Source organism: Tetrapisispora phaffii, chromosome 4, assembly GCF_000236905.1.
Source record: "Tetrapisispora phaffii CBS 4417 chromosome 4, complete genome".
Classification (NCBI taxonomy): Eukaryota; Fungi; Ascomycota; class Saccharomycetes; order Saccharomycetales; family Saccharomycetaceae; genus Tetrapisispora; species Tetrapisispora phaffii.
In genome coordinates this window covers 707,003-734,552 of record NC_016523.1, presented here as the reverse complement: position 1 = coordinate 734,552, position 27,550 = coordinate 707,003, and the positions used below count along the sequence as shown (strand labels likewise).

Below are 27,550 nucleotides of genomic sequence, written 5' to 3'. Positions count from 1 at the left end.
CCTCTATGAGTAAATAAATAAACACAGTAAACAAAAATGAAGATGGCCTATTATTAAGATTATATCGATATTAGTAAGGAGCTTGACACTTATAGCTCTGAGTCAAGTTTGTACATTCGATTGTCGATAGCTTCAGATATTTTTTAAAGCATATCCTGTCTGTTCAGAGTTAGTTAAGGCAAAAAAGATATTAAAAAGACCTGTGTCCAGAATAGTTTCAGATCTTGTGTTTTAACCGCCAATTGAGTGAACTGAAAACCAGATACGGGAAATAGCAAAAGTATTATACAGATTAAGTTTATTATATATCCCAAAAGAAGAGATGAACGTTTCCGAGACACGTCAATCATCCATTATGGTGGCCGTTAGGGTTAGGCCGTTTAGTTCAGAGGAGGCTGCACGTTTAATAAAAGATGAAAATGATCATAACAATTATCCTTCTATGAATGATTCGTTACTAACATTGCCTAATGTTGATAACAATAATACCATGACAGACAAGAATGAATCTGTAACTAAAAAGTACTTGTTGAAAAGAAATGCAATCAGAAAAATTGTCGATTGTGTAGATGATAAAATGCTTATATTTGATCCTGCAGATACTAATCCGTTAAACAAACTTAGTGATAATGTATTGAATGCAATGTACTCAAAAAGACAAACGGGTCGCAGAAATTTAAGACGTGGGGGCGGTGAGTTGAAGTTTGTTTTCGATAAATTATTTGATGAAACTGCAAACCAAACTAATGTATATAATTCAACTACCAGCAGTTTACTAGATTCTGTTTTGGATGGATTTAACGGCACAGTGTTTGCTTATGGAGCCACGGGATGTGGTAAGACGTTTACAATTAGTGGAACCCCAGAACAGCCAGGTATCATATTTTTAACAATGGATGAATTATTTAAAAGAATTGAAAGTTTGAAAGATACGAAGAATATCGAACTTACTCTATCATATCTTGAGATCTATAATGAAACAATAAGGGATCTTTTGAATCCTAATGTGTCATCAAAAAAATTAGTCATTAGAGAAGATAGTGATCAAAAAATAACAGTATCGAATTTATCTCATCACAAGCCTCAAACTGTTCAAGAAGTTATGGATTTTGTGATAAGAGGTAATATGAATAGGACAACATCACCAACAGATGCCAATGAAACATCTTCGAGATCACATGCTGTTTTACAGATTCATATAGCACAAACAGATCGAACACCGGATTTAATTTCTAATTCAACTTTCGCCACTCTTTCGATTATAGATTTAGCTGGTAGTGAGCGCGCTGCTTCTACTAAAAACAGGGGAGAGAGGTTAATAGAAGGCGCTAATATTAATAAATCATTACTGGCGTTAGGAAATTGTATTAATGCACTATGTATAAGTGATGGAACACGCAGGACGTGTCACGTTCCATACAGAGATTCAAAATTGACCAGATTATTAAAATTTTCCTTAGGTGGCAATTGCAAAACAGTAATGATTGTTTGTATATCACCAAGCAGCACACATTATGATGAGACCCTGAATACACTTACCTACGCAAACAGAGCTAAAGATATAAAGACGAAAATTATACGAAATCAACAATCTTTGAATAGACATGTGGGCTCTTACCTAAAAATGATCACAGAACAGAAAAAAGAAATTCAAGAATTAAGACACAGAGAAAATAATATGATAGATTTGCATCTTAAAAAGTATAAATTAGGTAGGGAGAAAGTTGAGTTAGCGATTGAAGATTGTATTCAAAAAATTAAAAATTCATTATTACAAACACCAAAATTTCAAAATACAAGAATTATCAAGTCTTTAATTTTATGTAAAAGGCGCTTACTTCAATTAGTAAATCTAGAAATTAGTGAAGTTTTGGAAGCAGTTGAAGATTGGACCGATGTGGCAATTGTTGAGAATTGCCGCATAATTCAAGAACAATTAAATAAAAAGACTAAAGAACTAGAGGAACAATTTGATACTCCAGCAGAACTTGAAATTATAATTGAAAATGCAAAAACAATCGAGAAACAGAGATTATCTGAAATGGAATTTTGGGATCCTGCCAATGATGCTTATAATTTTGATATCAAGTTAAATTATATAGCAGAATTGATTAGAAATGATATTCTAGTCAAAGCGTCGATGTTTACAGAAAGTTTATTTGAAAACAGGAAATTAATCTCCAAATTTAAATTCTTAAGTAAATGTCTGTCATCAAAGCAAGATATCCATGAGTGTCTAAAAGATCTATTGGATATTGACAAAGAGTTTGATATATTTGGGAAAGAATTAATGTCATACGAAAATTCTAATATAACTGGATTTTCTGACTTTGAAAATAGAATCTCTAAAGCAAATGATTATACCAAGACGTCAATAGTTTCGGAAGCAAATAACGTTCCTCCAGTGAACATAACAAATTTAAAAAATAGTCCGACGGTTGCAAATAAAATTGTAACGCATAATAACTCTGAGACACCTCCCAGCATTTCTAAGTTTCCCAATAAACTTAAATATAATAAATATTCATCACCATTATCTGAAAAGAAGAAAATTACTGCAGCAAAAAGAATTAGTAAGAATGAAAACGGTGGAAACAGTAATAGTAATTCTCCATCGCCTAAAAATATTAACAAGATAAAAAATCCAATCTTATCGTTTAAAGAGGGCGCAAGTAATATAAATGTCAACAGTTCCAAAAATAATGTTCTAAATATACACAATAGTGTCATGACCAAACCATTTAACTTGAAATCTAGAATGTCATTAGATCCACAAGATAGTACCTTTGGTGAACCTGACGTAAGCATGCAAGATATCTATCCAAACAATAAAAGTTCAAATTTATTTCATAGCGAGAATGAGTGAAATAATAATGATATCGACAAACCGTAATTTGATTTAAGCCGTAAAAATCATCAAACAAACACTCAATTCTTACTGGGCAAAAAAAACGATAGATAAAATAATAAAACTCAATAATTCCTAGTTTATACCGCAAACTCTCACCCTTTGGCTTATATGCATTATGTTACACTAACATCATTTGTCAAACCACTTATTTAATAACAAACATAAGCACTATTTACAGAATCATGTTGCAAGTATTTAATTTTACAACACCCATTAATTAATTACTGACGCTCTTGAATATTGTCATTCATGATCAATGATAGCAACACCGTTTGGTCATATCTATTTACCCGAAAACGGTCGATACTATGTTAAAAACCATAATCACATATACTTTTCAAACTCTCCTTTACATAAAGTCAATTGATTATATACTGGCATTAAACAATAAATAATTAATCGTTTTGTGATACATTTTTACACATGTACTTGTCATGCCAACGACAAGCTTATTCGAATGAATTATAAATTTACTTTGTGTTTTGAGGCATCACTGCGTCGCTTTTTCTAAAACTTGAAAAATTGTTTGTTTTTCAATATGTTGTCGTCTTCCTACGCAAGTTTTTTGATAATGTGGATGAAAAAATGTTAAAAAATACAAAAAAAAATAATAAAAATTATCCATGAGCTTGAGACAACATAAATATAATCTTATTAATGTTCTTTTCAGTTTTAATTAATTATAATTGATTTTAATCATAGATAACTATATAAGAGGTCAATATGGACTTTTTATATATATATAATTTCCACATTGTCTTTGTATATGTATGTTAATTCTTGTTTTTTTCTTTCATAGTTCTTGTTTAAGGAAACCAATCCAACGTATAAAAAAATACTTATAGGAAAATTAAAATATTAATTAAAGCAAAAAAATAGAATTTACTTTACCTAAGGACATATTTCACCTTACCTAATAAAGTTTGGTGCATTTATATCGATAGTTATTTCTTTTTGACTTTTTTTAATAATTTTATATACCTATAAACCTCCCCCAACCTCACAAGTTTTTAATAAGTAATATACTATTCAATTAGAAAGTTGACATTTGATATTTGAGAATTTATTCATTCGATTTCATTCAACCCCACTATCAAATCTACTAATCAATATTTTTTTGAATATATTTATTATTTATTTATTTTTTAAAACGAAGGTTCCACAAGTTAGGAAACTAATAACGTTTCATTAAGTTTTAAAAATTTACTTTTATTTTCTCTCTGTTTTCTATTATATCAAGTGCATCTCCATTGCAGATATAAACTTATATTTCCAAGAAAACTAAATCCAAGATAGTTATTAACTTAATCTGTCTTGATACATTCATTCATTATTAATATAAAGGCTATATTTTGATTTGATTTTGCTAAATTAAAAATATACTTTAAAAAAAAAAGAATAAAGAAAATTTAAGGTTAAAACTTATTACTTTCCTTACAAGACAAATCTGATAGAAAATTTCATCTATTTGCATTAATCGAGTTCTAGAACTAATAATTTTAGTGCCCAAAAATTAATTGCATTAGATATCTTTTTTTGAAGTTTGTCACAAATATATTTTTTGGTTACATTTAATTGTATACTATCACTTCTTTTATTACACTTTAATTAAGATGTCCGGTTTTATTTATCCAAACCAACAGCAGATTCCTGTCCAATTCAATGAAGGCATGAACAGTCATAGCCATAGTCAGTCGTTGAACGCTAATAATGGTCCTACTATGGTGTCTTCAATGATTCCACCTACACTAAGTCATCATATGGGCTATATGTTAAATCCAAACGGTCAATTTGGCCACCAACACTCGCAAAGTTTTAATCAGCCAATGATGAATTTACCACCACCTCCAGGTTTTAATTATGGCAATAACTTTATCAAGAACAATGCTGTTAATAACATGGTCCAATATAGACAACCTCAAATGATGTTATTAACACCAGTTCAAGAGATATCTCATTTAAAAAACTCTGGGGCTCCCGTACTATCAAATAATCTAAATTATCCTGTCATACCAAAAGAACATCAGATTCAACGACCTGTCGAACAAGCTACAAATGGCGGTGTAAACCCCGTTTTAGATTATGATTTGGAAGTTATGACAGACTATATTGTGGAATTTAGCATTTTGGCGTTTGATGCCAAAGATAAATTTAAGGAAAATAGCAAGGATAATAACCAAGATTCTATTTTAACTTTATTTAACAAAGGTGTTGGCTCCGTTTTGAATGCCACCAGATTGCCTTCTGTTACTATTTTCCAAGGTTTACATTTTTTATCTAAATACTTATCCAGGTTACCTAATCGTCATGCTTCAATTGGTGGTAATAGCATTAATATTATTTACCAACACACTATGATTGGTTTGATTTTAGCTAATAAGTTTAACGATGATAAGACATTTACAAATAAATCTTGGTCAGAGGCTACCGGTATGCAATTGACCATTATCAATGAATATGAAAGAGATTGGCTAAAGGTGTTTGATTGGAAATTGTTCGATGATAAGTTTATATTATACAACGATTACGTGACAGCTTATAAGACATTTGTGCAGGAAAGCACATTTGCTTGTGAGCCAATAAAACTCCAATCACATTTTACAACTCCAACGTCAGCAACTCCTCTTCCTCATCCTTCTAATGAGGTTAGAATCCCAGCTTTTCAAAGCTCAGAACATCTATTTTCTTCTCCATACTTTTGCATTAGTGATGACGAATATCACCATAATGCTGGAAATCCAACATACTCTAACCAATTCCAGCCACAAATGTCTATATGCATGGCTCCTTCAATGCAAACGCAACCACAGATGAGTTGTGAAATGAATGGTAACTCTAATTTCAACTTATCAAGTAGCCCATTAGCAAGCAGCCCAATTAGACAAGGACAATTTAATAATTCTCATAACAATCTCAGTTGCCAGTCGGTAGAAAATTATAATAATTACAGTCACTTTAACGATTTTTTGTCGCAGTCTAACAATCTAGTCCCATCCCAAAATCAGGTTCCAGGTATTTTACCGTATCAACCAAATTTTTACAACAATTGGAATTTAAACTATCAAAATAATAGCACTAATTCTGATGTAAAATTTGATTATGATACTAAGTATTTCATCAATCCAATCAGTTGTTAAAAATGCACTGCAATTTTTAACTTGTTTCATTTTGAAACAACTTATTTAAAGGCAAAATTTTGCTAACGAATCAATCAATTAAAGTACATCCAGATCAAGGGTAAAGAATAAGATTTTGGGACCGACTTAAACTTAACATTTTTTTAACATCACAAACTTTATTCCTTACTAGTTAAAAATTATCTTCCAAGAAGGTAAGGAATCAGAAAAATCAAAGAACAAAAAAACTGAAAAAAGTCTTTTAAAAAATCTTTAAAAAAATCATATTGAAAATAACAAGATATTATAATAAAAAAAATACTAGAAATATTATCAACATTCATGGTAACATTTAGTTTCCATTAATTTTATCATTTAACTATTCTATATTTTGATTATTAAAATTAACTCATTACAGTGTTTATTTTTTTGGAAAACAATATTGAAAAAAATATTATATGAAAACAAACAAAATTTAATATTTGAGTGTACCTACAATAGAAGAAGGACTTCTTAACTGAATATTCCTGATATTATAAGTTTCTCTAAATATGAAAAAAAAATACGAATTATATAGTTTTGAAAAAGATTCCATATATAAATTGTATATCTCAATCGACAACTTATAAACATTTTTATTTAATTACTTTTTCTTTTGAATACATTGCTTTAAAAAAATACTCAGTTAAAATGGTTTGGTTTGGTAGTAGAAAGTAGTTTTAATTAAATACCATTGATCTATTAGTTAATTATCATCTTATCACTTCTTTATACTAGTCGGATCAATTATTTTGTATGGTTAACTTAAAAAATTCGTAATGCCGATGATGTATATAATATGAAATTTCAAAGTATTAGATAATAATAGTAATAATACAAAAACTATTGATTAAACATTTATTGTGAAAATATATAACTTTAGTAATCATTAAGAAATGCAATAGTGTTATTTACTTAACTAATTTTAATAGGTTTAATATATACATAATACCTTTTGTCCTGGAAAGCATCCGGGAATCAACCACCATGAGATCTTTTATTAAGTCACATAGAAGTTCAAATTCATTAGATGGTGGTACAGGAAGATTTAACGATTCAAATAACCAATTCAGTCCGAAAAGACATAATAACGATTTAATTGATGTAAGTACAAATACAGCTGATGGATCACAAGATTCAACACATTGGAATCAGTATTTTACATCTAATGTGAAAGATGGTGAGCAAAGTTTGAGACATGCGCCAAGTTTTGATTCATTTCACAGATTGACAACAAATAAAATGTTTTCTGGTATACTATTTAAGAGAAATAATACAAGTGGTGTTACTGTGAACAACAACAGTCAAACTAATATACATTATGACAAGTCACCGACAGTCAATGTAAATTCAATACCATTCCAATTCAAAAATGATGATATACATTCACCAACGTTAGGCAGAGCAAATAATAATAATACAATGAATGGCATTAATCATGGAGGAACATCAATTTCAAGTGGAGTGAAGGGACATGCTGCATCAAAATCTGAAGATTTAGCAATTAAGGGTACTATAACTCATTCATGGGGTACAAAATCTGATGTTGGACATTCTGTAATAAAGCTAAATGAACCAATAATAGAACATGAGAAATCAAATGGAATCAAGTTAAATAAGGTTGTTAATTCTTCAGTTAAACAAAAATCAGTACTTGATACTAGAAATAATACAGAACAGATATCTAAACCCATTGATGAATCTGAACTTAAAATAACTAAGACTCGGAACAGGAGTGTAAGAATACATTCTAAAGATGATTTGCACAAAATGAATAGTGCTAGTTTAATTGATATTAAAGATCCCACATTCGATAAACAATATGCAGAAGTAATTAGTAAAGGCCTACCGAAAACTATATTCAAAGAGGATACGTTAAATAATTTACCTGATTCAGAGGAGGAATATATCACAGACGACCTTGAATCAGAAAGCGGCTCTGAGTTTTCGTTCGAATACGGCGCAGTTAATGGTAGGACTTCTTCAATGAAATACTATTCTGAACAGAATCCTCCAAAAACTGTATATATCAATGATATGTATGAGGATGAAAATTTTGACGAAAATATGAATTTCTATGAAGATGGTTATGATGACGAATTAGACTTTCCATCAAATAAATACGATTTCTACGATGAAGAGGACTTTAATTTTGAAGAAGATACTTACGAACATAACGACAACAATGATAATAAGAATGTAGTTACTAATGATAAAATGTTAAAAACGGAAGAGAAAGAAGGGAAAGTACGACACAAAAATTTAAATAATTACAATGATCTATTTGAACTATCAGATGATGACGATGATAATGACATAATCAATTCAGATACTGATGAATATCCCTCAACTACTTATGATGACTTAAACAGTACGAATGACGAACATAATATTCTTAAAAATAACACAAATGAAAAGGATCAAAATGAAAATGTTGAGTTGGAATCTGTAAATCTACTTGCAAAAACAAAGGTTAAATCTCAATTGACATCAATGTCTGATATCTTTAATATTGATGATGAAAAATCAGATATAGATGAATACAATAAATTTAATTTTGAAGAGGATCAGTATGATGATGAAAATAAATTAGACTCTTTCAACTATTCAAACACTAGAAATTTTGAAAATCATAGAATCAAATCTAAAATCAAGAATAACGTACCTGTGAACCAGATTGGGATCACCGTCACGTCCGAAAATGATAGCACAATAATCTTAAAACATACCACACCGCATCTTGGATTTGAACGTTTAGCGCAGGATAGTTCCAATGATGGCAATACAACTCTATTGATTAGCCCAACCAAATCACACTCATTAAAAATTCATGACATTAACAGTAATTTAGATTCTGATATCCCAGGTTCAACACGAGATCTATTTTTTATTGATGAGACGAAAGAAGATGCTTATTTAAATAATATTAAACTAGAAGAAGAAAGTTATCTGGATGAAATTAATATCGTACCCGAGGATTTCGATTTTTCGGAGCCTATGGGAACGCTAAGTTGTTTGACATCTATCTCTAGGCAATCTACAGGGTCATTTAGAAGAACCCATAGCTTTTCTGAGAAGCCTATTGGAAATGTCAAAGAAAATAATCCGCTACAAAATAAACTAGAGATAAAGAATAAAACCATTACTTTTTTTAACAACCAATGGAACACACCAGTAACAAATTCTATTAAACGGAGGTCTCCTAGAAAATCGTCCCCAGTGAAACTGGATTCAACTTCATATATTGATAATAATAACATTCCAACCACCCCAAAACAATACAATGATAGTGAAAGTATTTCTTTTGCGGTTGCACACGAATTTGAGAAGCCTAAACCAGAATATATTCAGGACTTCTCATTAAGCCCAATTCAAGAAGGTTCATCATCTGTGGATAGTTCACCTCGTCTATAGAGGATACCTGTTTCTATTTAATACCTGGTTTTTGTCACTTTAGGACTATGAGCATAGAAATATTTGATTAACTTATATACTTTTATACTTATATATTGATACATAGCACCTTTCAAACAATGAGTTTGACAAAAAGTACATAAGGATGCATTGTTATTAGACATATGGTCAACTTTAGTGATTTTAATACAATTCGGTTGTGCTGGATCTAACTAATATTATTATTAATGTCCTTATTCGAAATATTGATTTACTTTGAAGGTAGTTGTTCAATATTTGGAGAGACTACCTTCCAACTATGATTTTTAAGAATTGTTAAATTTGGTAAAGATGGCTTCTGAACATTTTGTGATAAAGTTGCGTTATTAATATTTTGGTTAACTAAACCATATATTATACCCTTAGCCTCTTCAGCAACAGTTTCACATAGTTGTAACAGTTCTTCACGCGATGGGCATGAATTAGTTCTCTTATGAATAATCGAATTTCTGTTCTTCAACTTTACATGATTTTTGGAGTTTATGTCTGTGAATTTAACATTCTCAAATTGTCCTAAACTTTTTGAATTTTGATGCATTTTAACAGTATTATTATGAGATAATTTATCTTCTGTATCATTTATTTCATCTAAAATGATAACTTCGACAGGTTTTCCTTCTCTATGTTCCTCAATGCTCCTATATGGGAGATCTTCCAATTTCTTATTTTGTCTAATAATTTCTCTCTTAAACGATTTATTAGCTTTTCTGCTTGTAGGAAATTCAAAGTTATTATTACCTATGTTTCTTGAAGTTCCAACAATATTTCTTTTACCAATTTTCACAGTCATAGTTTCAGTTTGATTATACGAACTGACACTTGTCTGATATGATGTCTTAGAAAATTCTGAATTATGCGATTGTAAACTATCTGAATCTGAAAGAGCTCTTGTAGGAGAGGAATTTACTTCTGTAACTTGATTTTCAATTAGTGTCATTTTTGATATTGGAACAGTTGTAATAGGTTGAACACGATTAGAAGGTAAAGGTATGGGAAATGAATTGAATGAGGAGAGAGGTTTTATTTTATAATCAATTTTGTCAATATTGGCAGACACTTTGTAATTGTCAAATTTCTCTTCCTGTAATGTCTCACTACATGGTAAACCTCTATTTTGGTGGATTGGTTCTTCCTTTGAAATATCTGAAAGCAGAACCTTTGAATTATCAACATCAGCATCCATTGATTGGTATGAGTAATTTGTCATATTGTCCAAACTAGAGTCATATTTACTATTATCTGTGACTGCTACGAAAGATGGTACAATACTATTAGAATCAGAATCTTCATATAATGATGAAATTTCGGTTTCAATATTTTCGTCTGTGCTAATTTCGGATGTCACTTCTACGTTGTTTTTGATATCTTGCATATTAGAATCCTTTACATTTATAGTCAGTATTTTATCTTCTTTTTGTGCTACTGCCTCTGAAACTTCATTTATGGCTAGTTCTAACTGTTTAGATTTTGTAGTTTGGTAAGTTTCACCAGTTTGAGGATGATATTTGTTTTCAATCTTTTCCTGAGAAAGGGTTGTAGTCTCAGGATATAAGTTATCTGTTATGTTTGAATCTTCACTAAAGTTTAAAGTTGATTTGTCATCGAATTTTTGAGCGTTTACGTCATTTGTATACATGTCTCCAGAATGAACATCCTTCTGAGATTTTTCCATTTCTTCTGGAGAAGAAGTAAATATGTCATCTGCATTATGAATACTTCTGCTTCTTCTATGAGCATGTTTCATATTTTTATTATTTGGAGAGAGTCTATTTTGTTGTAACATCTGTCTTCTTTTTTCAAATTCATCTGTAACGGTTGAGTTGTCGATTTTAATAAAATCATTGTTGTCCTTATTTATAACCGGAAAAATAGTATTATTTCTAGTTACCTCTGAACTTGTACCCCCTCTATCAGGTTCATTTGCTTTTGGATTATTAGGGAATTTAAATGTCTTTGAAAGTTGACCTTCATTATCAGATAATTTAAACTTTGGTGATATGTTTTCCATTGAGGACTCGTAGTTATCAAAAAATCTTAACGTACCATTTTTTGTTTTTGTAGTTTTATCTTTTTCTAAATCTGGAATGTTGATATATTTTACTGGAGTTGATAAAACTGCTAGAGAGTTTGATTCTTCATCCTGTGCTATACCCTCATCAATTTTTTGATTTGTAATATTTTTGTTATCTACCGAGTGGGAATATAAAACAGGAAGAGGAGGCATATTAATTTGTGTTTGATTATTTTCATTCTGTTTTTTAAAGTTTCTATTTCTTAAATTTCTGTTCTGTAATTTTAAATTCACATTTGCATATTGATCAATACCTAGTATATTATCTATATCGTCATCGTTGTTATTATCTTCATTGAATATATTTAAAGTGATTTTATGTTCTGCCGACGCAATGGAACTAACAATTGACTCTATACTAGAAGCATCCAAAATTGACGAACAATTACTATCTTGTAGGTTTAGCTCTTGTTTGTCCTGATTACTCAGTTCGCTAATCGACTCCGAATAACTTTCTTCGTATGTACTATAACCAGCTCCATCGTAGACTAAAGTGTTTGGTATTTTGTTTTTATTTTTTGGTGAAAGATAAGGTGGTATGGATATTTGTAGTGGAATTGGGACATTAAACTTATTTAGAGGAGAATCTGTTGTTAAGTATAAGTTTGGAGTCTTTTCTGGTGATAAAGCATATGCTCCATGGGCTGTTAGAAGCGGTAAGGATTTTGTCCTGTTATGATTACTATTAGAATTTAGACGTAGTGGAGAAACGTTACTTATATCACTTACATCAAAACTATTCTCCGTATGCTCTGCATCCTCTGTGGTGGTGTTCAATGAATTTATTGTGTTCACTATTATTGATTGTAACGATTTTTGTTTCTTATGTTTGTAAGTAGCACTGTCATTTTTGTTTGAGGCATTCCTGTTTAATTTCTCGTTATGATACCTCCAAACATCTCTTGGGACTTGAATCATTATATTCGAGCTCAAATCCATAATCTGCTTATCTAGTAACTGTGTATTTTCTCGATCCATACTGCTCGCAGACCCAATTCGGTTTTTATATGGATCTTGGTCTTGTGGCGTGTTGAAGGACTCAATTGGGCCTGAAAGTTTCACAGATGGATAGACAATCTTTGTTGGCGAATCTTTTATATCGTGTATATTTTCTGGCGCCTTGACATCATCTAGGTCAGGAAGAGAAAACCTCACTTGGGAGTTTGATTGACGGTGAAAGTTCTTGCTGGGAGTGACTGGAAGCACCATATCCTTGCCTTTCGTGAGTGGTAAACTTTCTTGTTGTGTGCACGGTCCCTTCAAGAGGCTATACTAGAAGAGTGTTTGTTAAAGAAAGAACAAAGTTTTTTGATATATAAGAGAAAAGTTCCAATCGAGAGTTAATTGCCAGGAACCAAAGTACGCATTCAGTGGTAGTCAAAGACACAAGAACCGTCTCCACGCCAGGGACATCCAACCAAGTGAAAGTTGGTAAAAGTTGGTCGAACACGGTCAAAGTTGGTCATTGTTGGCTAACATGCAAGCTTTACAACGTTCTTGCCTAGACTGGCTCCAGATCTCATCTCTGGTATTTTGAAGAATTTGCCGAATGCGGTAATCGTGTAAATAGAGTAACCCTAAACCGAAATGCAAGCCAACCCTGAGGGTGGAAACTGCTCCCCAGCCCTAATGTATCCGGGTAAAGACGCCGGCTGCGTTGTTGCAGTGGACGTGGACGCGGAGGGTAACATGCGCAGCACGCGCGCACCCACGCACTCGTGAGCGGAGGTGCGTCATTTGCACTGGTCGCATTATTGTTCTGCAAATATGTTGCAGAACGCGAAGCAAGCGCATCTGCCAGAATGTCCGTAGAAACAACCGCACTGGTTGTAATTACTGACAGCAACGCGCACGCCACGCAACGCCATCTCTGTACCGCCATCTCTCTGTGGCCCTGCTTTCCCACGGTGTTTCTCCGCACTTCACTGCCACGCCCCCTCTCCCAGCGCCTCCGCCTTTCACTTAACCAGTTTCCCATTTTCCAAGTTTCCACAGAAGACGTCGTGGCACCTGCTCCCACAACACGACAAAAAGAGGAAAAAGAAATGAGAATCTGGCCGTCGTGTGTCGTCTTGAAATTTGCATTTGTACTGTACATAATGATTAGTTCAATTTCTTCAAAATCAATAATATTAATACTATCAATAACTGATAACTAGTAATTCTATAAGATACAATATTATTATTTATATTCTAATGGTTATGTGTATTGTTTATGGTTTGAACTTTGGGGACTGCTATGATTAGATGTATTGCAACTTTGTTTTCAAAGCCGTTTTAAGACCTTTTTAAGATTTGTTGTTATTTAAAGACTAGTCCTAATCCATATTTCCTTATATTCGTATAACTGGATACACTCAGAGAACGGTATTTTGAAGAATATAAGCTATTAATACTGATACTCCTTGAGTTTAGAATCTTTGTTAAGACTATAAAATACTGCATCCTTTTTTAGTTACATTAGAATTTAGGCTGTTATTCAAGTGTTACGCATACAGAGACAAACAAACCAAACAAACAAATATAGATATTCGACAAAGATGAGTAACGAAGATTATGGATATGATTACGATTATCTGTTTAAAATAGTATTAATCGGTGATTCCGGTGTTGGTAAATCTAATTTGTTATCCCGTTTTACTACTAACGATTTCAATTTGGAATCAAAATCAACAATCGGTGTTGAATTTGCCACAAGAACAATAGAAGTTGAAAATAAAAAAATCAAAGCACAGATCTGGGATACTGCAGGCCAAGAACGTTATAGAGCCATAACTTCTGCTTATTACAGAGGGGCAGTCGGCGCATTGATCGTATATGATATTTCAAAACAATCTTCATATGAAAACTGTAATCATTGGTTAACTGAGTTGAGAGAAAATGCAGATGATAACGTTGCTGTTGGTTTAATTGGTAACAAATCCGATTTATCACATTTAAGAGCTGTACCAACTGAGGAGGCAAAGAATTTTGCACAGGAAAACCAATTATTATTCACTGAAACAAGTGCTTTGAATAGTGAAAATGTCGATCAAGCCTTCAGAGAATTAATTACCTCAATATACCAAATGATCAGTAAACATCAAGTAGACTTGGGCTCCGACAACAATGGCTCAGGCAATGGTGCATCGAATAACATTAAAGGACCAACTATCAGTTTGACACCAACTCCAAACGAAAAGACAAAATCTTCTTCTAACAACTGCTGTTAAAGAATGCTAATAAAAGAATTATATATGCGTATCTATATATATATAGCAGACATATTTGTGTATAAATTACTAATAAAGAAACATAATTGCGTCAATTCACTTTATATTTATGTCATAGATTCATTGGAAAGATATAAGGTCAATAGTATTACAATATATGGATTAAAATTATATAATTTTTTTAAATAGAAAAACAACCCGTTCCAAAATAAAAATTGGGTTGATTTATTCTTTGAAATCAACATCTTCGTCTTCGTCTTCATCATTTTCATTATCTAGGGCTGCACTCTTTCCGGTTGAAGCATCTAATTTTTCAGCTGTCTTCTTGTAATCAATGATTTTACCACGAGTTCTTCTACCGGTAGTAATAATATTAGATGTATCTATTTCAGCGAGGTCATCTTCGAACTCATCTTCTAAAGTGATCATCGCATCCAATCTCTCATCAGAAATTTCATCTTCATCTCCCTCCCCTTTAAAATCGTCGGTTTTTGATTCTTCCTTACTTTTCTCTTCATCCTTGTTAACTTCGGCATCATAGTCATCATAATTTCTTCTTCTTCTCTTTTGTTTAGTTTTAGTAGAATTAGTATCGACTGGTTCAGTGGCCTTTTCTGACACGGTTTTGGCGTCACCAACTACCTCCGATTCGTTTTCTAATTTGCGTTTTTCTTCAGCCATGACAGTAGTCAATAATAATTATTTATTAATGTTCAGTTTTCTATAGCTACTTCACAATATTTTATATGTAGGTCAGGGTATGATTTACCAACTGTCATTATGTATCAACTTTAATATATATTTTATTACAATTTAATTACTTAAAATTTCAATAATAAATTTTATTTTTCATTACGAGTTGGTTCATAACAATTCCCGTCTTTGAAAAATTTCAAATACTAAATAACATATTAAAAATTTAGATGTTCCACACATAAAAAAAGATCTGATATCTTCTGACTTACAGTGGTTATTACTTCTAAAGTATCATTTAGCACACATTATTTGCATCAACGGTATTAAAATATATAAACAAGATAAATTATAGAAGAATGAGTTCAACTTATGGTAAAGTATCTGTTAAGCAAAACAGTAAATTAAGAAATTTAATCAATTACAGAATCAGAGTCGTCACAAAGGATGGTAAATTATATTTAGGTGAACTGATGGCATTTGATAAGCATATGAACGTTGTGTTAGGCGATTGTGTGGAGGAAAGAATATCAAAACAGCAACTTCAAAAGATAATTCAAAACCGTGGCAAACAAGATACATCAAAAGAGAACAACGTAATAAAAACTGAGAAGAGAGTACTGGGTTTAGTGATACTAAGAGGGGAGCAAATATTATCTACAGTTGTTGAAGATAAACCTGTATTAACTAAAAAAGATAGAATTGAAGAAACTAAGAAGCAGAAAAAACAATTAAATAATCAAAAGCGAGCTAGAAAGGGTAAAACCGACGATAGTAAGGGCAAAATAGTAAAACCAACAAGTAGTAACGGTGAAAAGAGTACATATAACGCAAACAATACGGTAATACCAGGCAACTTAAGAAAGTTCCAACCACCCCCAGGCTTCAAAAGAAAATAAACGAACAGTTATGTATGACTGTGTTATTGGCACGGTATATATATACAAAGATGTCAGATATATTTAGTTTATATGTATATATATATATATATCAATGAAAATATACATATTGTAGCAGACGAAATCAGAAGATTGGAATATTGTAGAAAGTATTGATGGATATATCGAGTAAGAATTCCTTTTTTCGATAACGTATTCTTTTGAAGAACATTTACAATGAGGCGATGAACTGATTATATATTTATATAATGGATAACCACTAGCATACAATGAATCACTAAACGATTGCTTTGCAGACCGACATATTTTTGGAGTATAATTTAACAGTGCCTAGTTCAGTGCAATGACAGAACATGCAAAGTAAAAGACACCTCAAATACTAGATGTTGTATATCTAGCAATCGTGTTTATATTTCTTGTATGTATATACCTATCATTTGACATGCAACTCTATTTTATATGTGCCAAGTATTTTTTTCGCTGGACAGACACTCGGAAAAACATCGGGGCCGCAGATTAACTAGCCCCACATAATATTTTAAGTGATTCGATAGTTTTCCGAAAAGATCAGTACAGACATAATGAATGGCAATAATTTATCATTTGCTTGCGAGTGATATCCATGCCAGAGCTGTGAGGAGGATATATGAACACTATGGAATGTTGTTTATGTTCATAACAAAATATTATTTTTTGATGCTCTAGTTTGCTCAAGGCTGAGTTCGCGTTCTACGGTCGATAAGTTGATTTCCCATGCGCCAATAACGATGGTGCATCTCATCAGCTTATCTTACTTTCATGAGCATATGCATTGTTAGAAAGAACAATCATGCTTCACTATTGAAGTTCGAGTTCTATCATATTGAACTTTAGTTTACAAAAATATCCCAGTTATTTGCACCTATTCTATAAAGTCCATGGTGATGCGACCAATTGCAAAGATCAATTATCATATAATGAAAGGATAAGCATGATATAAAATTTTTATAGGCGTTTTGTCGATCGTGGAAAAATCAGGCCCTCATACACATCAATTAAGCCAGGAGTTCATATGTGTATGGATATCATTTACCAAGAGAGATATGAAAGAGTCGACGTGATGCGTCTGAGCTGCCATCGGATAAACAGATGCATTCCACTAAATGATATTGTTCCGGTGTCCAGGTGAAAAAATGTAAAATAAATAGCGCATAAATGTTTTTCCGAGCCGGCAGTTTTTCCGACAAAACAAAAGAGTTCACATTCTAAAAGATCACTGTTATATTTATTGTTGATATCTTAACCTATAACAGAGGAGTTCAGGCCCCCCCCCCCCCATATTTTCCATTTTAGTATGCTTTCTTCATGGAAAATAACCCAGTGCAGGCTATTTTCTCGAGAAATTTGATACTTTTGATTGTTGGGGAAATGAGTAGAACCCATTCATTATTCCGTGTTCTATGAGGTTATCAATGCGAGGGTTTAATTTCGTAATTTTTCAAGTTTCGTAATTTCATTTTCCCGTTCTCTTCACAGTTAATACATACAACTGGGCAAAGCAAAGTATACGAAACACAATCAGGTAACTCCCTCCCTCCCTCCCCTTTGTGAACATACTAGCCGTGGAGCAACAATAACCTGGCACCACATAACTTTTTAGAAAACGCTCACTTACAAGTAATGGGATACCTACTCCGATTGTTCGAGCACAGTGCTTCGCCCCTCTGTCGTCATTATTCTCACACTGATGGTGCGTAGCAGGAATGACTACTTGTATACACGAATACATTATATGTACACATGACATTGAGAAAATTGGAAATCGTGGTTCCCGATCCCCAGTTGTAAAAAGTGTTAATAGCGCCCCAAGCGAAATTTAGTGGGAGAACTACTCAAAATAGAACAGCGTTTTGCCGTTCTCTTCATCCTATCTTGTTCCCCCGATCCTCTCCAGATTAGAGTGTCGTGGCTGCTTAACAGTGATTCTTACCTAAACAGTCAATACGTGATAATATCCCGCTCCTCTCGATCTTCTCTCTCCAACCATTCCTCAGTGGAGCTCCAGTTCCCATTTGCTTTTCTTTTTAACCTGTTTTCTTTCCTTTTTCTGTATGGTTTCATTTCGAAATCGCTTGCGTGCATTTTTCTTCTCCGAGGCATCTTCTCCAGTGTTGATGGTCTCCCCGCTATAATGTTAACTATTCGGATTTGAACTCTTTCTCATTTCTCGAGACTCTCGGACATACTAGTTCAATCCCTGTTTCCGCATTTTCTCTCGAGAGTTTTTCCGAGACTGTACATATACCGTTAATTATTTCCTCAGTTATTGAATGTTCACCTATTATAACAATTATATATAGGTATCGTATACATATATATAGTCTTATTATTTTTCATTCTTATTATTATATATATGCAAGTAATATAATAGAAGTTTTATATATTCATAACCGTTTCGTTAGTCTTGTCATTTTGTTTGTTTTTGGTTTCGATTTGATAACCAAAAATCTCCCAGTTTTCTCTAAAAGAATAAAACAATTGCTAACTTATTAATTTCAAAATAAAATATATATAAACTCCAAAATGGGATTTGAGTCAGTCACTGAGGTTGATAGACCGTTTATTTGCGATATTTGTAGTAAAGGGTTCAGAAGACTTGAACATAAGAAACGTCATATTAGAACACATACTGGCGAAAAACCTCATCATTGTACTTTTAAAGGTTGTGTTAAGAAATTTAGCAGAAGTGATGAATTAAAGAGACATTTAAAAATCCATGTTAATAAGAAAAAAAATAGAGCATCAAAAAATAGAATTATGAAAAGAAATATTTTAACTCCAGATGGAAGTTTTATTAGTTTAAATGACTATCATAATAATTTCATAACAAATATTGATAAAAATACATTATTAAAAATTAAGGAATCACATGCTTATAATTCTGCTTCCTCTTCTACTTCTTCCGCTTCTTCCACAGCAGGTTCTCCATCTCCCTCATTATCATCGTGGAATTCTAGTAAACATAATGAAGATGATGATAAATTAAAGATACCAAAGAAAGATTTTAAAAAAATAAAGAGCATGACTGACTTACAAAAGAGCAATAATAATAATAATAATAATCTGTCGTTACCCATTTCTCCTAATGCTTCTAGAACATCGTTAGATAATGGAAGTACTCCTCATAGTAGTTACACTAATCTGCCCAGTTCCTCAAGTTCATTGGCTTCAATTAGTTATAATGAAAAAAATGGTAATTTCAGTTTCGATAATTCATTGGCAATTAAAAATAAATCTGAATTGAATGGTTTTATGAGACCAAACTACTCGGGTTTTATATGTAGTGTCACGAACCACTCAAATCAAAACCATTCGTCAAGGTTATCGCTGATTGGACTTTCAAAGATACCTCATAATAAAAAAGTAGAATTTCATCTAGCTGATCAGGAGAATGATAGTGAAGATAATGAACCAATCAGAAATAATAATGGATTGGAATCTACAGCACATACCATCGGAAGTAATAAAGTTTCTTTGCCATCGATTAATACTATTTTTGCCCAGATAGAAGTATTTAATGAGTTGAAACAAAATGTTTAGCGGCATATTTATAAAGCACATATATTATATATTGTATACGACAAATAAGGATCCAATAACGTCACTTGGATTTATGATAATACATGACCTGCATTGATGAAGTAATTTCAATTCTTTCTTGTAGATTAAGCTTTTTTTAAATATCTTTAAAGTATTATTAGTTTTATTTATAAGTGAATAATGAAATATACACTTCGATATTACATAAAAATTTTAAAACATACAATTTATTTAATATTTTGTCAATAACTAAAATCTCCTCAAATCTTAATCATCTAAAATTGTTCATACTGTTGTTGTTTTTGCTACTTGTACCCTTCTTTGGAAGCTAGTTTATTAATACCCCATACCATTGGTTAACATTAATGGTTGGTCACTATTATTATCGTCATTAGAAACATTGCCCTTAGATTTCAATTCCTTTGACAGTTTTTCAATCATAGTAGCTTGTTCCTTTTTAATTGAAATTTCGAATGGTTTGATGTAATTCTCCAGAGAATTAATCCAAGCTAATTCTAAGACAAAGTCAAATTTAACTAGGCTGTAAGCAGTGTATAATAATGCAACCAATGCTTCTTTGTTGTCGATTTCGACAAAGTAGTTCAATAAATCTTCAACTACCTTTTGATCTTGTGAAATAGCTGCTGTCTCGATAGCATCCTTCCATAATTTTTCTTGCTTGAAAATAGTTAAACTCTTAGCCCATTTCTTATTTCTACGATATAGTAATGCGGCGATCTTCTTAAAAAATATCAAATCATGTTGTTCTAAACGACTTGCTAGACCTAATTGATCAAATTTATCATAAGAATCAACTGCAATAGTTAAAGCTTTGTAGTCTTCCTCTTCTATCATTAAATCGTGATATGCTTCACTAACTACAGAGTTATTCTTTGGTAAAACGTTAATTAAGAATGGTTTAATTAATGGTAGGTTGTCAGACTTGGTAAAGATTTTGACAGTTCTTGGAATATCCAATCTTGGAGTTAAGACAGTTAATAAATCAATTAATAACATTGGATGTTCTTTAACATAAAAGTTGATAGCCTTGTAGTATATTTCCAAATTTGAAACCTTAACAACAATTTCTTTAAAGTAATCATGGTCAAAAGATTTGGTAGATTTTTCAATCATTGTTAAAGTAGCGTTATCCCACTCATCATAATGAGCGTATAAGAAAACGGCTTCATTCCATAGATGAGCTTCTTCGACAGCTCTGATAACTTTTGGAATATTAATTCTAGACCAGACCAACTTCAAATTTTCAAAAGTCTTTGCAGGTTCATACTTACTGTATAGGATTGCTAACTCGGTAAACATACCCATGTGTGCGCTTTCTAAACCTAAACCTGCTTCGAATAATGAAATTAATTCTTCAAAGTAGCCATTGGATTCGTATTTATGTACTAATTCATTTAGTTCTTCTGCATGAATGATTAAATTCAAACCACAAATTTGAGCTAGTCTGAATTCCTTCTTGTCAATACAGACATCATTTACTTGTTTCCAAACTTTAATGTTAGATGCTTTTCTAGCAGTGTCGACAGCATTTTGATAATCACCCAAAAATACTAAGGTCGAAGCTAACTTAGAATAGTTAGAAATACTAGCGAAACATAATTTAGCAGCCTTGTAGCTCTTGCTGGCCAATAATTTGTCACCAACAGATTCAAGATTGGCAGCATTTGAATTTGAAACTATATTTTCAACTTCATTAATCTTATCTAAAGCAGCGTAGGCTAAAATTAATGAACCGTCGATCTTAGATTCCTTCAATGTTTTTCTAGCCATAATTAAATATGGAATTAACTGCTCATAATTACCAGCTTCAGCGGCAGTATCGATAACTGCTTCAAAATTAGATGAATCTTCAGCTTTGATGTATGACTCAATAGCTTCAGGAACACGTAAACCTGCTAACTGAGAAGCACCTAATTGAGACCATAATTCCTTACTGTTAATTTTTTCAACATATTCCTGGGCCCTGTCTAAAGAAATGATATCTTCGACGATAACCTTTAAGGCCTTGCTATACATTTCATGTTTGTCATAAATTTCGAAAGCTTCTTCTTTCAAATCATGTTCGATACATAATGAAGCGATTTCATCAGCATCATAATTTTCTAGCTTTTCAATGTATCTTCTAACCTTATTTGGTTCGTATTTGATAGCAGACAATAACAATAGACCTTGAAGAGCAACATTGTCACTAAAAGCGGATTCTTCTAAAACAATCTTTTCCAATAATTCAATTAATTCTAATTTCAAGTCATTTTGCATGAAGGCTTGGACAGCGACAGAAACTGGTTGTGGGTCAGTTAATTCTGGAATACCAACAGAGTTAACGGCTTCTATTAACTGTTGTCTGTGAACATTTTCAGAAGATAAGACAGAATTCCATAATTCAGAGTCAGAACGTTTTAATAAATATCTAGCTTGATATTTGTACATACTATTGTCATTAGTAATTCTGATTAAATCTTGATCATTGTTACCCTTATCGTAAGCAATGTAAGCTAAGAATGGATCTCTCTTTTCACAATAACGACCAACATCTAGAGTGTCATACTGATCATTTTCCTTTAAAAATTTCTCAGGACCATTGTTTGAGTCAATGTAAATCTTGGCTAAAGCATTGTAGATAACTTGTTCTTGAATGCCTTGAGTTAAACATTGTTCCAAATAAGGTAATAATAATTTTAATCTGTTTCTCTTCTCAACTTCTTCAGTTAATTCCTTGATTGGGACTTGACCAAATACAGACTGTAACAAAGACTTGATAAAGTTTTCATCACAATCAACATCCAATAATGCACCAACAACTTGTGGGGTCTTTGTTGGGTTAACTTGTTGGACGTAAGTTTCAATAAACTTAGTGTTTTGTTGATTGTAAAGGTATATAACTAACTCGTTAACAAAGTTGAAACGGTCACAGACAGTTATTAATGGCAATTGATCTTCTAAGTTAATATCTTTCAAGAAGTTCTTAACTCTTTCTGGGTCATAAACGTTATTGTCCTTAACGACTCTTTCAATCTCGGTATATTGCTTTGTCTTAGCAGCGGCTTCAATATATTTGTAAACCAAATCTTTGTCTTCTGTTAAGTTTACTGAAGAGGCCAAGTAATAGTATAAACCTTCGGTGGCACCATATTCTTCAAATAATTTGATTAAAATTGTAGAACCGATTAATTCAGAATATTTGGTTGCAACTTGAACTACAATTTGAATGTTTTGCTTGATGTCATTATCCATTAAAGCTTTTAAACATGCCATAGATTGTTCGACATTCAATTTACCAAAATATGAGACTAACCAATCGACAGGTAAAACATTTGTATGGATGATACATCTCTTTATGTCCCTGATATCAACATAATTTTCTAGAGCTCTTTGATATAAACCAGCTTTTTCAGCTAAAGATGCGATGACCGGCTTATCATAATGAGAGAAAATGTTATTACCTAAAATGGCGTCAGCAACTTGTGGTGCATGTAATAAGTTAACTTCCAAGACACGAGTCTGTAAGTGACCTTGATCAGGGGTGTCACTCTTTAAAGCATCTAATAATAAAGAGGTACCTTGTTGAATGTGATTTTGAGAGAAAAACATATCAGCAATCTTTTCAATGTCTAATTGAGCAGCAGTTTCTGGGTTTTGAATTAAACTAGTAGCAAATTCAGAGGCTCTGTCTGGAGAACTTCTCATTACGGTAGACAGTAAAACCAAAAAATTAGCTTGGTAGTTAACTTTTTGACAATATGGCAAGATCTTTTCAAACTGTTGTAATTCAGCTAAACTAGCAACAACCTTTGGATGACATTCAGCTCTTAAATAACAAGCTAAAGCTAAAGTAGTGTCAAAAGGCTTAACAATATCACCTAATTCTTCTGAACATTCTAATTTATCTTCTTTCAACCATTTTTCGAATAATTGTTTTCTGTCTTGTTGTAGTACTGGTCTTGCTAATTCAATAGTTTCTTCTTTGTTTAATTTGCTTGTGTCTAATAAAATAGAAAAGTACAATAATAGTGGTGAAATAGCACCTGGTTCAGCTTGAGCAGTCTTTAATCTGTTGATAGTATTTGAATTTCTCAATTGTTGAGAGGAGGCAGCTACTTTAGCAGCGCCTTGGTAATCACTTTGAGCTAATAAAGTATCGAATTGCTTTTGAATCAAATCATCAGCACCTGGTAATCCACCTCTCTTAGCCATAGTTAAAGCTAAAGAAACATTAGATAGTTTATTTATGACATATGGAACAATTTGAGAAGTGGAAATTTCGACGGCTAGAACTTGACCCTTTTTGTTAATACATGCAATACCATTCTTATTATCATATGAAGTAGCAGTAAAAACTGATTCAGCAGTGATTCTGTTAACAAATAAATTAGTACCAGTTTCTAATTCATATAGATGAATAAAACCATATTTAGTTAATAGATAAATGATACCATATTTTTCTGAAACTTGAACAGAAATTGGGAAATCATTAGTTGCATCTGGTGGAAAGAAAACTTCGACATTCTTCTTTTGGTATTGAACAGGTAAGTTTGCATCATGATCGATTTCAATAATTCTTAATTCACCTGTACCACTAGAAGCATTTCTGTTACCAGTAACAAAGACTTGAACTGGAGTACTGTTACCTTCTAAAGTGATATCCGAAAACATAGCAACATGACCATCAATTGCTTGAGAGATATTACGTTGTTTAGAAAATAATTGAATCTTACCGGCAATGTGGCCATTATCTTGTAAGATACCAACAACTGCAAACCAATCCATTTTCTTATTAGAGACAATGTTAATGATTTGAGTGTTGTTTAAAGTTTGATGTCTTTGAGTCAATACAGTTGGAGCTGCATTAACGTTACCATCAAAAACATTAGAAGTTAAAATGGATCTTGCTGTAATAAAACCTAAAGTTTCTTCATTTAACCATTTCCAGAATAAAACAGGTTCATCTAGAGTGAATGATTTTAACTTTGATTTTGTCTTTAAGTTAAAGATTTGAACAATTGTACCATTTGCTCTAACAGATATAACCATTTGCGAAGGGTGCATAATCGCAGAATCACCACCCATATTTTTTCTAGTAACTAGGTTACCATTACTTAAATCGACAATTGCAACAGAATTGTTACCATCCTGAGATTCTCTAACTGTAACATAGTGATCACTTTCGAAAGTGGTTGATCTAAATTCTAAGGATTGAGGAGAGATCCCTAGTGAAGTTAAATCAACCAATTCGGTGAATTCGATAGGTAAATCACTCATATTTGATATAGTATCGAAACTTACTTATCTGGTTCTTCTTCTTTAATGGTAAAGAATGATGACTAATTGAATAATAAAAAATAATAATTGAATTAAATAGATATGTTAATCAAGTTTAACAATAATTAATTTTATATATCAAAGACTTATTAAATTTATTCAATTGTTGTTAATAGAATGATTTTAATATTTCAATTTCTTGATAATGAAAATACAGAATTAAGTGGCATAACAAAAAAATAAAAAGAAAATAAAAATAAAGTAAGAAAGAGAGAGTGCGTGTGACTGAGAGGGGAAAGAAAGGGAGGGGGGTTGTAGGAAGTCTGTGAACTTGAAAATAGAATAGAATAACGATGGCAGGAACAATAAGTAGAAACCAAATATGATGATAATTCAGTGTAATACTAAAAAATAATTATGTGAAATTTCAATTGTTAACAGTATATTATGGGTAAATTGTGTAAAATGAAATAAATGTATGAGTGAACGTGAGTGCGTAACGAACAGCATCAATTGATAATAATTGTCAATTCAACTCTACGGTACTGAATAGTCTAATGTGTTCATATTTCTGAAAATAATAACAGCAATAATAGCAACAAATTACAGTAATTGAAAAACTAGAAAAAGTCCCTATTCTGTTAAATGTTAAATTAGGAGAAAGAAGATCAGGTAGATGTGTTAACACTAATTTTTTAGTGCAGTTACCCGCAGTATCATAATGTACGTTACTCTCCTATTAATATAATTTCTTTATTGCAATAACATGTTGTGTGTGTCCGGGTATTTTATTATTCTTTATTTTGACATCTCATAATATGTGCGAATTGTACTAATAACTTTTCTTATATTTTTTTGATATTTTTATATGTGCATTAATCTCGGCGGCTAAGTATTACTATATTATATTAATATTGATACTAGTAGGATAAGTATGCAATATTATATATAAAATATAACATATATAACAATTAACATAATTAAAAGTTTCATTGTTGGAATGTGTGTATAGTTTGCTGGTTAGAAACAATCGATCTCTAGTTATATTTCAATATATATATGAACGTATACATATATAGTAGTTAGTAAATTTTGATTAATCTTTATCTTGAATGAAATACTTAACAAATGAGTTTTTTGTTTTTGTTTTTGTTTTAATATGGTGGTAAGTTTAAAATTGTAGATTGAAAATGATACTAAAAGTGATTTTATTTGATAGTGTATCAACTTAGTGTATATTATATGTAAATAGCAAAAATTGTTACAAAATGTTTTATAAAAGCAAAAAATAGCATGCTTAATAACATTAGCTCTAAGTTTAAAATCAGTATATATAGGATTATAATTATTGCCACAAAAATTAATACTTTATTTTACATATCATACAACTAAAATAAGGGGAGTGTGATGAGAGAAAACCCATTTCATCGTTATATAGTCAATTCTTACTATTTTAAGTATCTATGTCTATAAAATCATATGTGGGGTAGAATTGGGGGAAGATGCAGATAAAAAAAATTCAAAATGCCATCTCCTAGAATCGAACCAGGGTTTCATCGGCCACAACGATGTGTACTAACCACTATACTAAGATGGCAATTAATTTACTCATTTTTATTTTTTTAAAATAACAAGATTCTTGTTCAGCGATAATTTACTACGTTATGCATTAGTGTGTTTCTATGGTAGAGTGTTTGTTAGTGTCAGGAATCTTAGATTTATCACAGAAGTTATGGTATCTATGATCTACTAATTGTAAAGACAAATTGCAAGTAGTAGCGTTAAATGAGGTTCAAGATTAATAAACGATCGTTTAGTTAATTCGGTCTGTCTATCGTTTATCTCTTGCAATCTACTAGTCGTTTAACCCACTCACTTGACATGTCATTTAAAAAATGAATTGAAATACACCGACATATAAGAGGAACAGAATGTGACGATACGTAAGTCTCAAATGTAACAGACTATAACAGTATTCTGATGGTATCCGCTATTCGTAGTTTATCTAATAAGAGAACAGATCAGATTGAATATTATAATCCTTATCTACTAACTATGACACTAACGGACAACTTAACCACCCAGTTGACGTCAATACCATTGAACCCGTTGCTGGTTCTATGCTTGTTTCTCCACAAAAGGACAATTAATAACAAAAGATAAGAAGTTCTGTTATTCGATTGTCATAATAGAATTGATCAATCGAATTCATTCCTATCATTGCCCTCATCTGTTTGACAGATGGATGAGAATACTGATTAGCATACTTTCTTTTGAGTCTCAAGATAATTGTTCCG

At 31.8% G+C, this 27,550-nt stretch overlaps 10 protein-coding genes and 1 non-coding gene across 11 annotated transcripts; 6 read left to right on the top strand and 5 right to left on the bottom strand.

Moving 5' to 3' along the window:
- Positions 1-322: 322 nt before the first annotated feature.
- Positions 323-2,866, top strand: KIP3 (tubulin-dependent ATPase KIP3; the record flags this gene model as incomplete). The annotated part of the gene is made up of 1 exon (XM_003685369.1): positions 323-2,866. One exon carries the CDS (start codon positions 323-325, stop codon positions 2,864-2,866), a length of 2,544 nt encoding a protein of 847 aa, XP_003685417.1.
- Positions 2,867-4,524: 1,658 nt separating this feature from the next.
- On the top strand, positions 4,525-6,048 carry CLG1 (Clg1p; the record flags this gene model as incomplete). The annotated part of the gene is made up of 1 exon (XM_003685368.1): positions 4,525-6,048. The coding sequence occupies one exon, from the start codon at positions 4,525-4,527 to the stop codon at positions 6,046-6,048; it is 1,524 nt and encodes a 507-aa protein (XP_003685416.1).
- Positions 6,049-7,053: 1,005 nt separating this feature from the next.
- Positions 7,054-9,480, top strand: ZRG8 (Zrg8p; the record flags this gene model as incomplete). Its single annotated transcript, XM_003685367.1, has 1 exon — positions 7,054-9,480. The coding sequence occupies one exon, from the start codon at positions 7,054-7,056 to the stop codon at positions 9,478-9,480; it is 2,427 nt and encodes an 808-aa protein (XP_003685415.1).
- A 250-nt stretch (positions 9,481-9,730) lies between these two features.
- FIR1 (Fir1p) lies at positions 9,731-12,799 on the bottom strand (the record flags this gene model as incomplete). Its single annotated transcript, XM_003685366.1, has 1 exon — positions 9,731-12,799. The coding sequence occupies one exon, from the start codon at positions 12,797-12,799 to the stop codon at positions 9,731-9,733; it is 3,069 nt and encodes a 1,022-aa protein (XP_003685414.1).
- Positions 12,800-13,109: 310 nt separating this feature from the next.
- TPHA0D03440 (uncharacterized protein) lies at positions 13,110-13,688 on the bottom strand (the record flags this gene model as incomplete). The annotated part of the gene is made up of 1 exon (XM_003685365.1): positions 13,110-13,688. One exon carries the CDS (start codon positions 13,686-13,688, stop codon positions 13,110-13,112), a length of 579 nt encoding a protein of 192 aa, XP_003685413.1.
- A 442-nt stretch (positions 13,689-14,130) lies between these two features.
- On the top strand, positions 14,131-14,802 carry TPHA0D03430 (Rab family GTPase; the record flags this gene model as incomplete). Its single annotated transcript, XM_003685364.1, has 1 exon — positions 14,131-14,802. One exon carries the CDS (start codon positions 14,131-14,133, stop codon positions 14,800-14,802), a length of 672 nt encoding a protein of 223 aa, XP_003685412.1.
- Positions 14,803-15,027: 225 nt separating this feature from the next.
- Positions 15,028-15,483, bottom strand: CHZ1 (Chz1p; the record flags this gene model as incomplete). The annotated part of the gene is made up of 1 exon (XM_003685363.1): positions 15,028-15,483. One exon carries the CDS (start codon positions 15,481-15,483, stop codon positions 15,028-15,030), a length of 456 nt encoding a protein of 151 aa, XP_003685411.1.
- A 371-nt stretch (positions 15,484-15,854) lies between these two features.
- Positions 15,855-16,394, top strand: SMB1 (mRNA splicing protein SMB1; the record flags this gene model as incomplete). The annotated part of the gene is made up of 1 exon (XM_003685362.1): positions 15,855-16,394. The coding sequence occupies one exon, from the start codon at positions 15,855-15,857 to the stop codon at positions 16,392-16,394; it is 540 nt and encodes a 179-aa protein (XP_003685410.1).
- A 2,562-nt stretch (positions 16,395-18,956) lies between these two features.
- On the top strand, positions 18,957-19,973 carry TPHA0D03400 (C2H2-type zinc finger protein; the record flags this gene model as incomplete). Its single annotated transcript, XM_003685361.1, has 1 exon — positions 18,957-19,973. The coding sequence occupies one exon, from the start codon at positions 18,957-18,959 to the stop codon at positions 19,971-19,973; it is 1,017 nt and encodes a 338-aa protein (XP_003685409.1).
- A 336-nt stretch (positions 19,974-20,309) lies between these two features.
- Positions 20,310-25,253, bottom strand: CHC1 (clathrin heavy chain; the record flags this gene model as incomplete). The annotated part of the gene is made up of 1 exon (XM_003685360.1): positions 20,310-25,253. One exon carries the CDS (start codon positions 25,251-25,253, stop codon positions 20,310-20,312), a length of 4,944 nt encoding a protein of 1,647 aa, XP_003685408.1.
- Positions 25,254-26,778: 1,525 nt separating this feature from the next.
- Positions 26,779-26,850, bottom strand: TPHA0Dtrna3H. Its single transcript has one exon. It is a non-coding gene; the product is annotated as a tRNA-His (tRNA).
- Between the last annotated feature and the right edge of the window lie 700 nt (positions 26,851-27,550).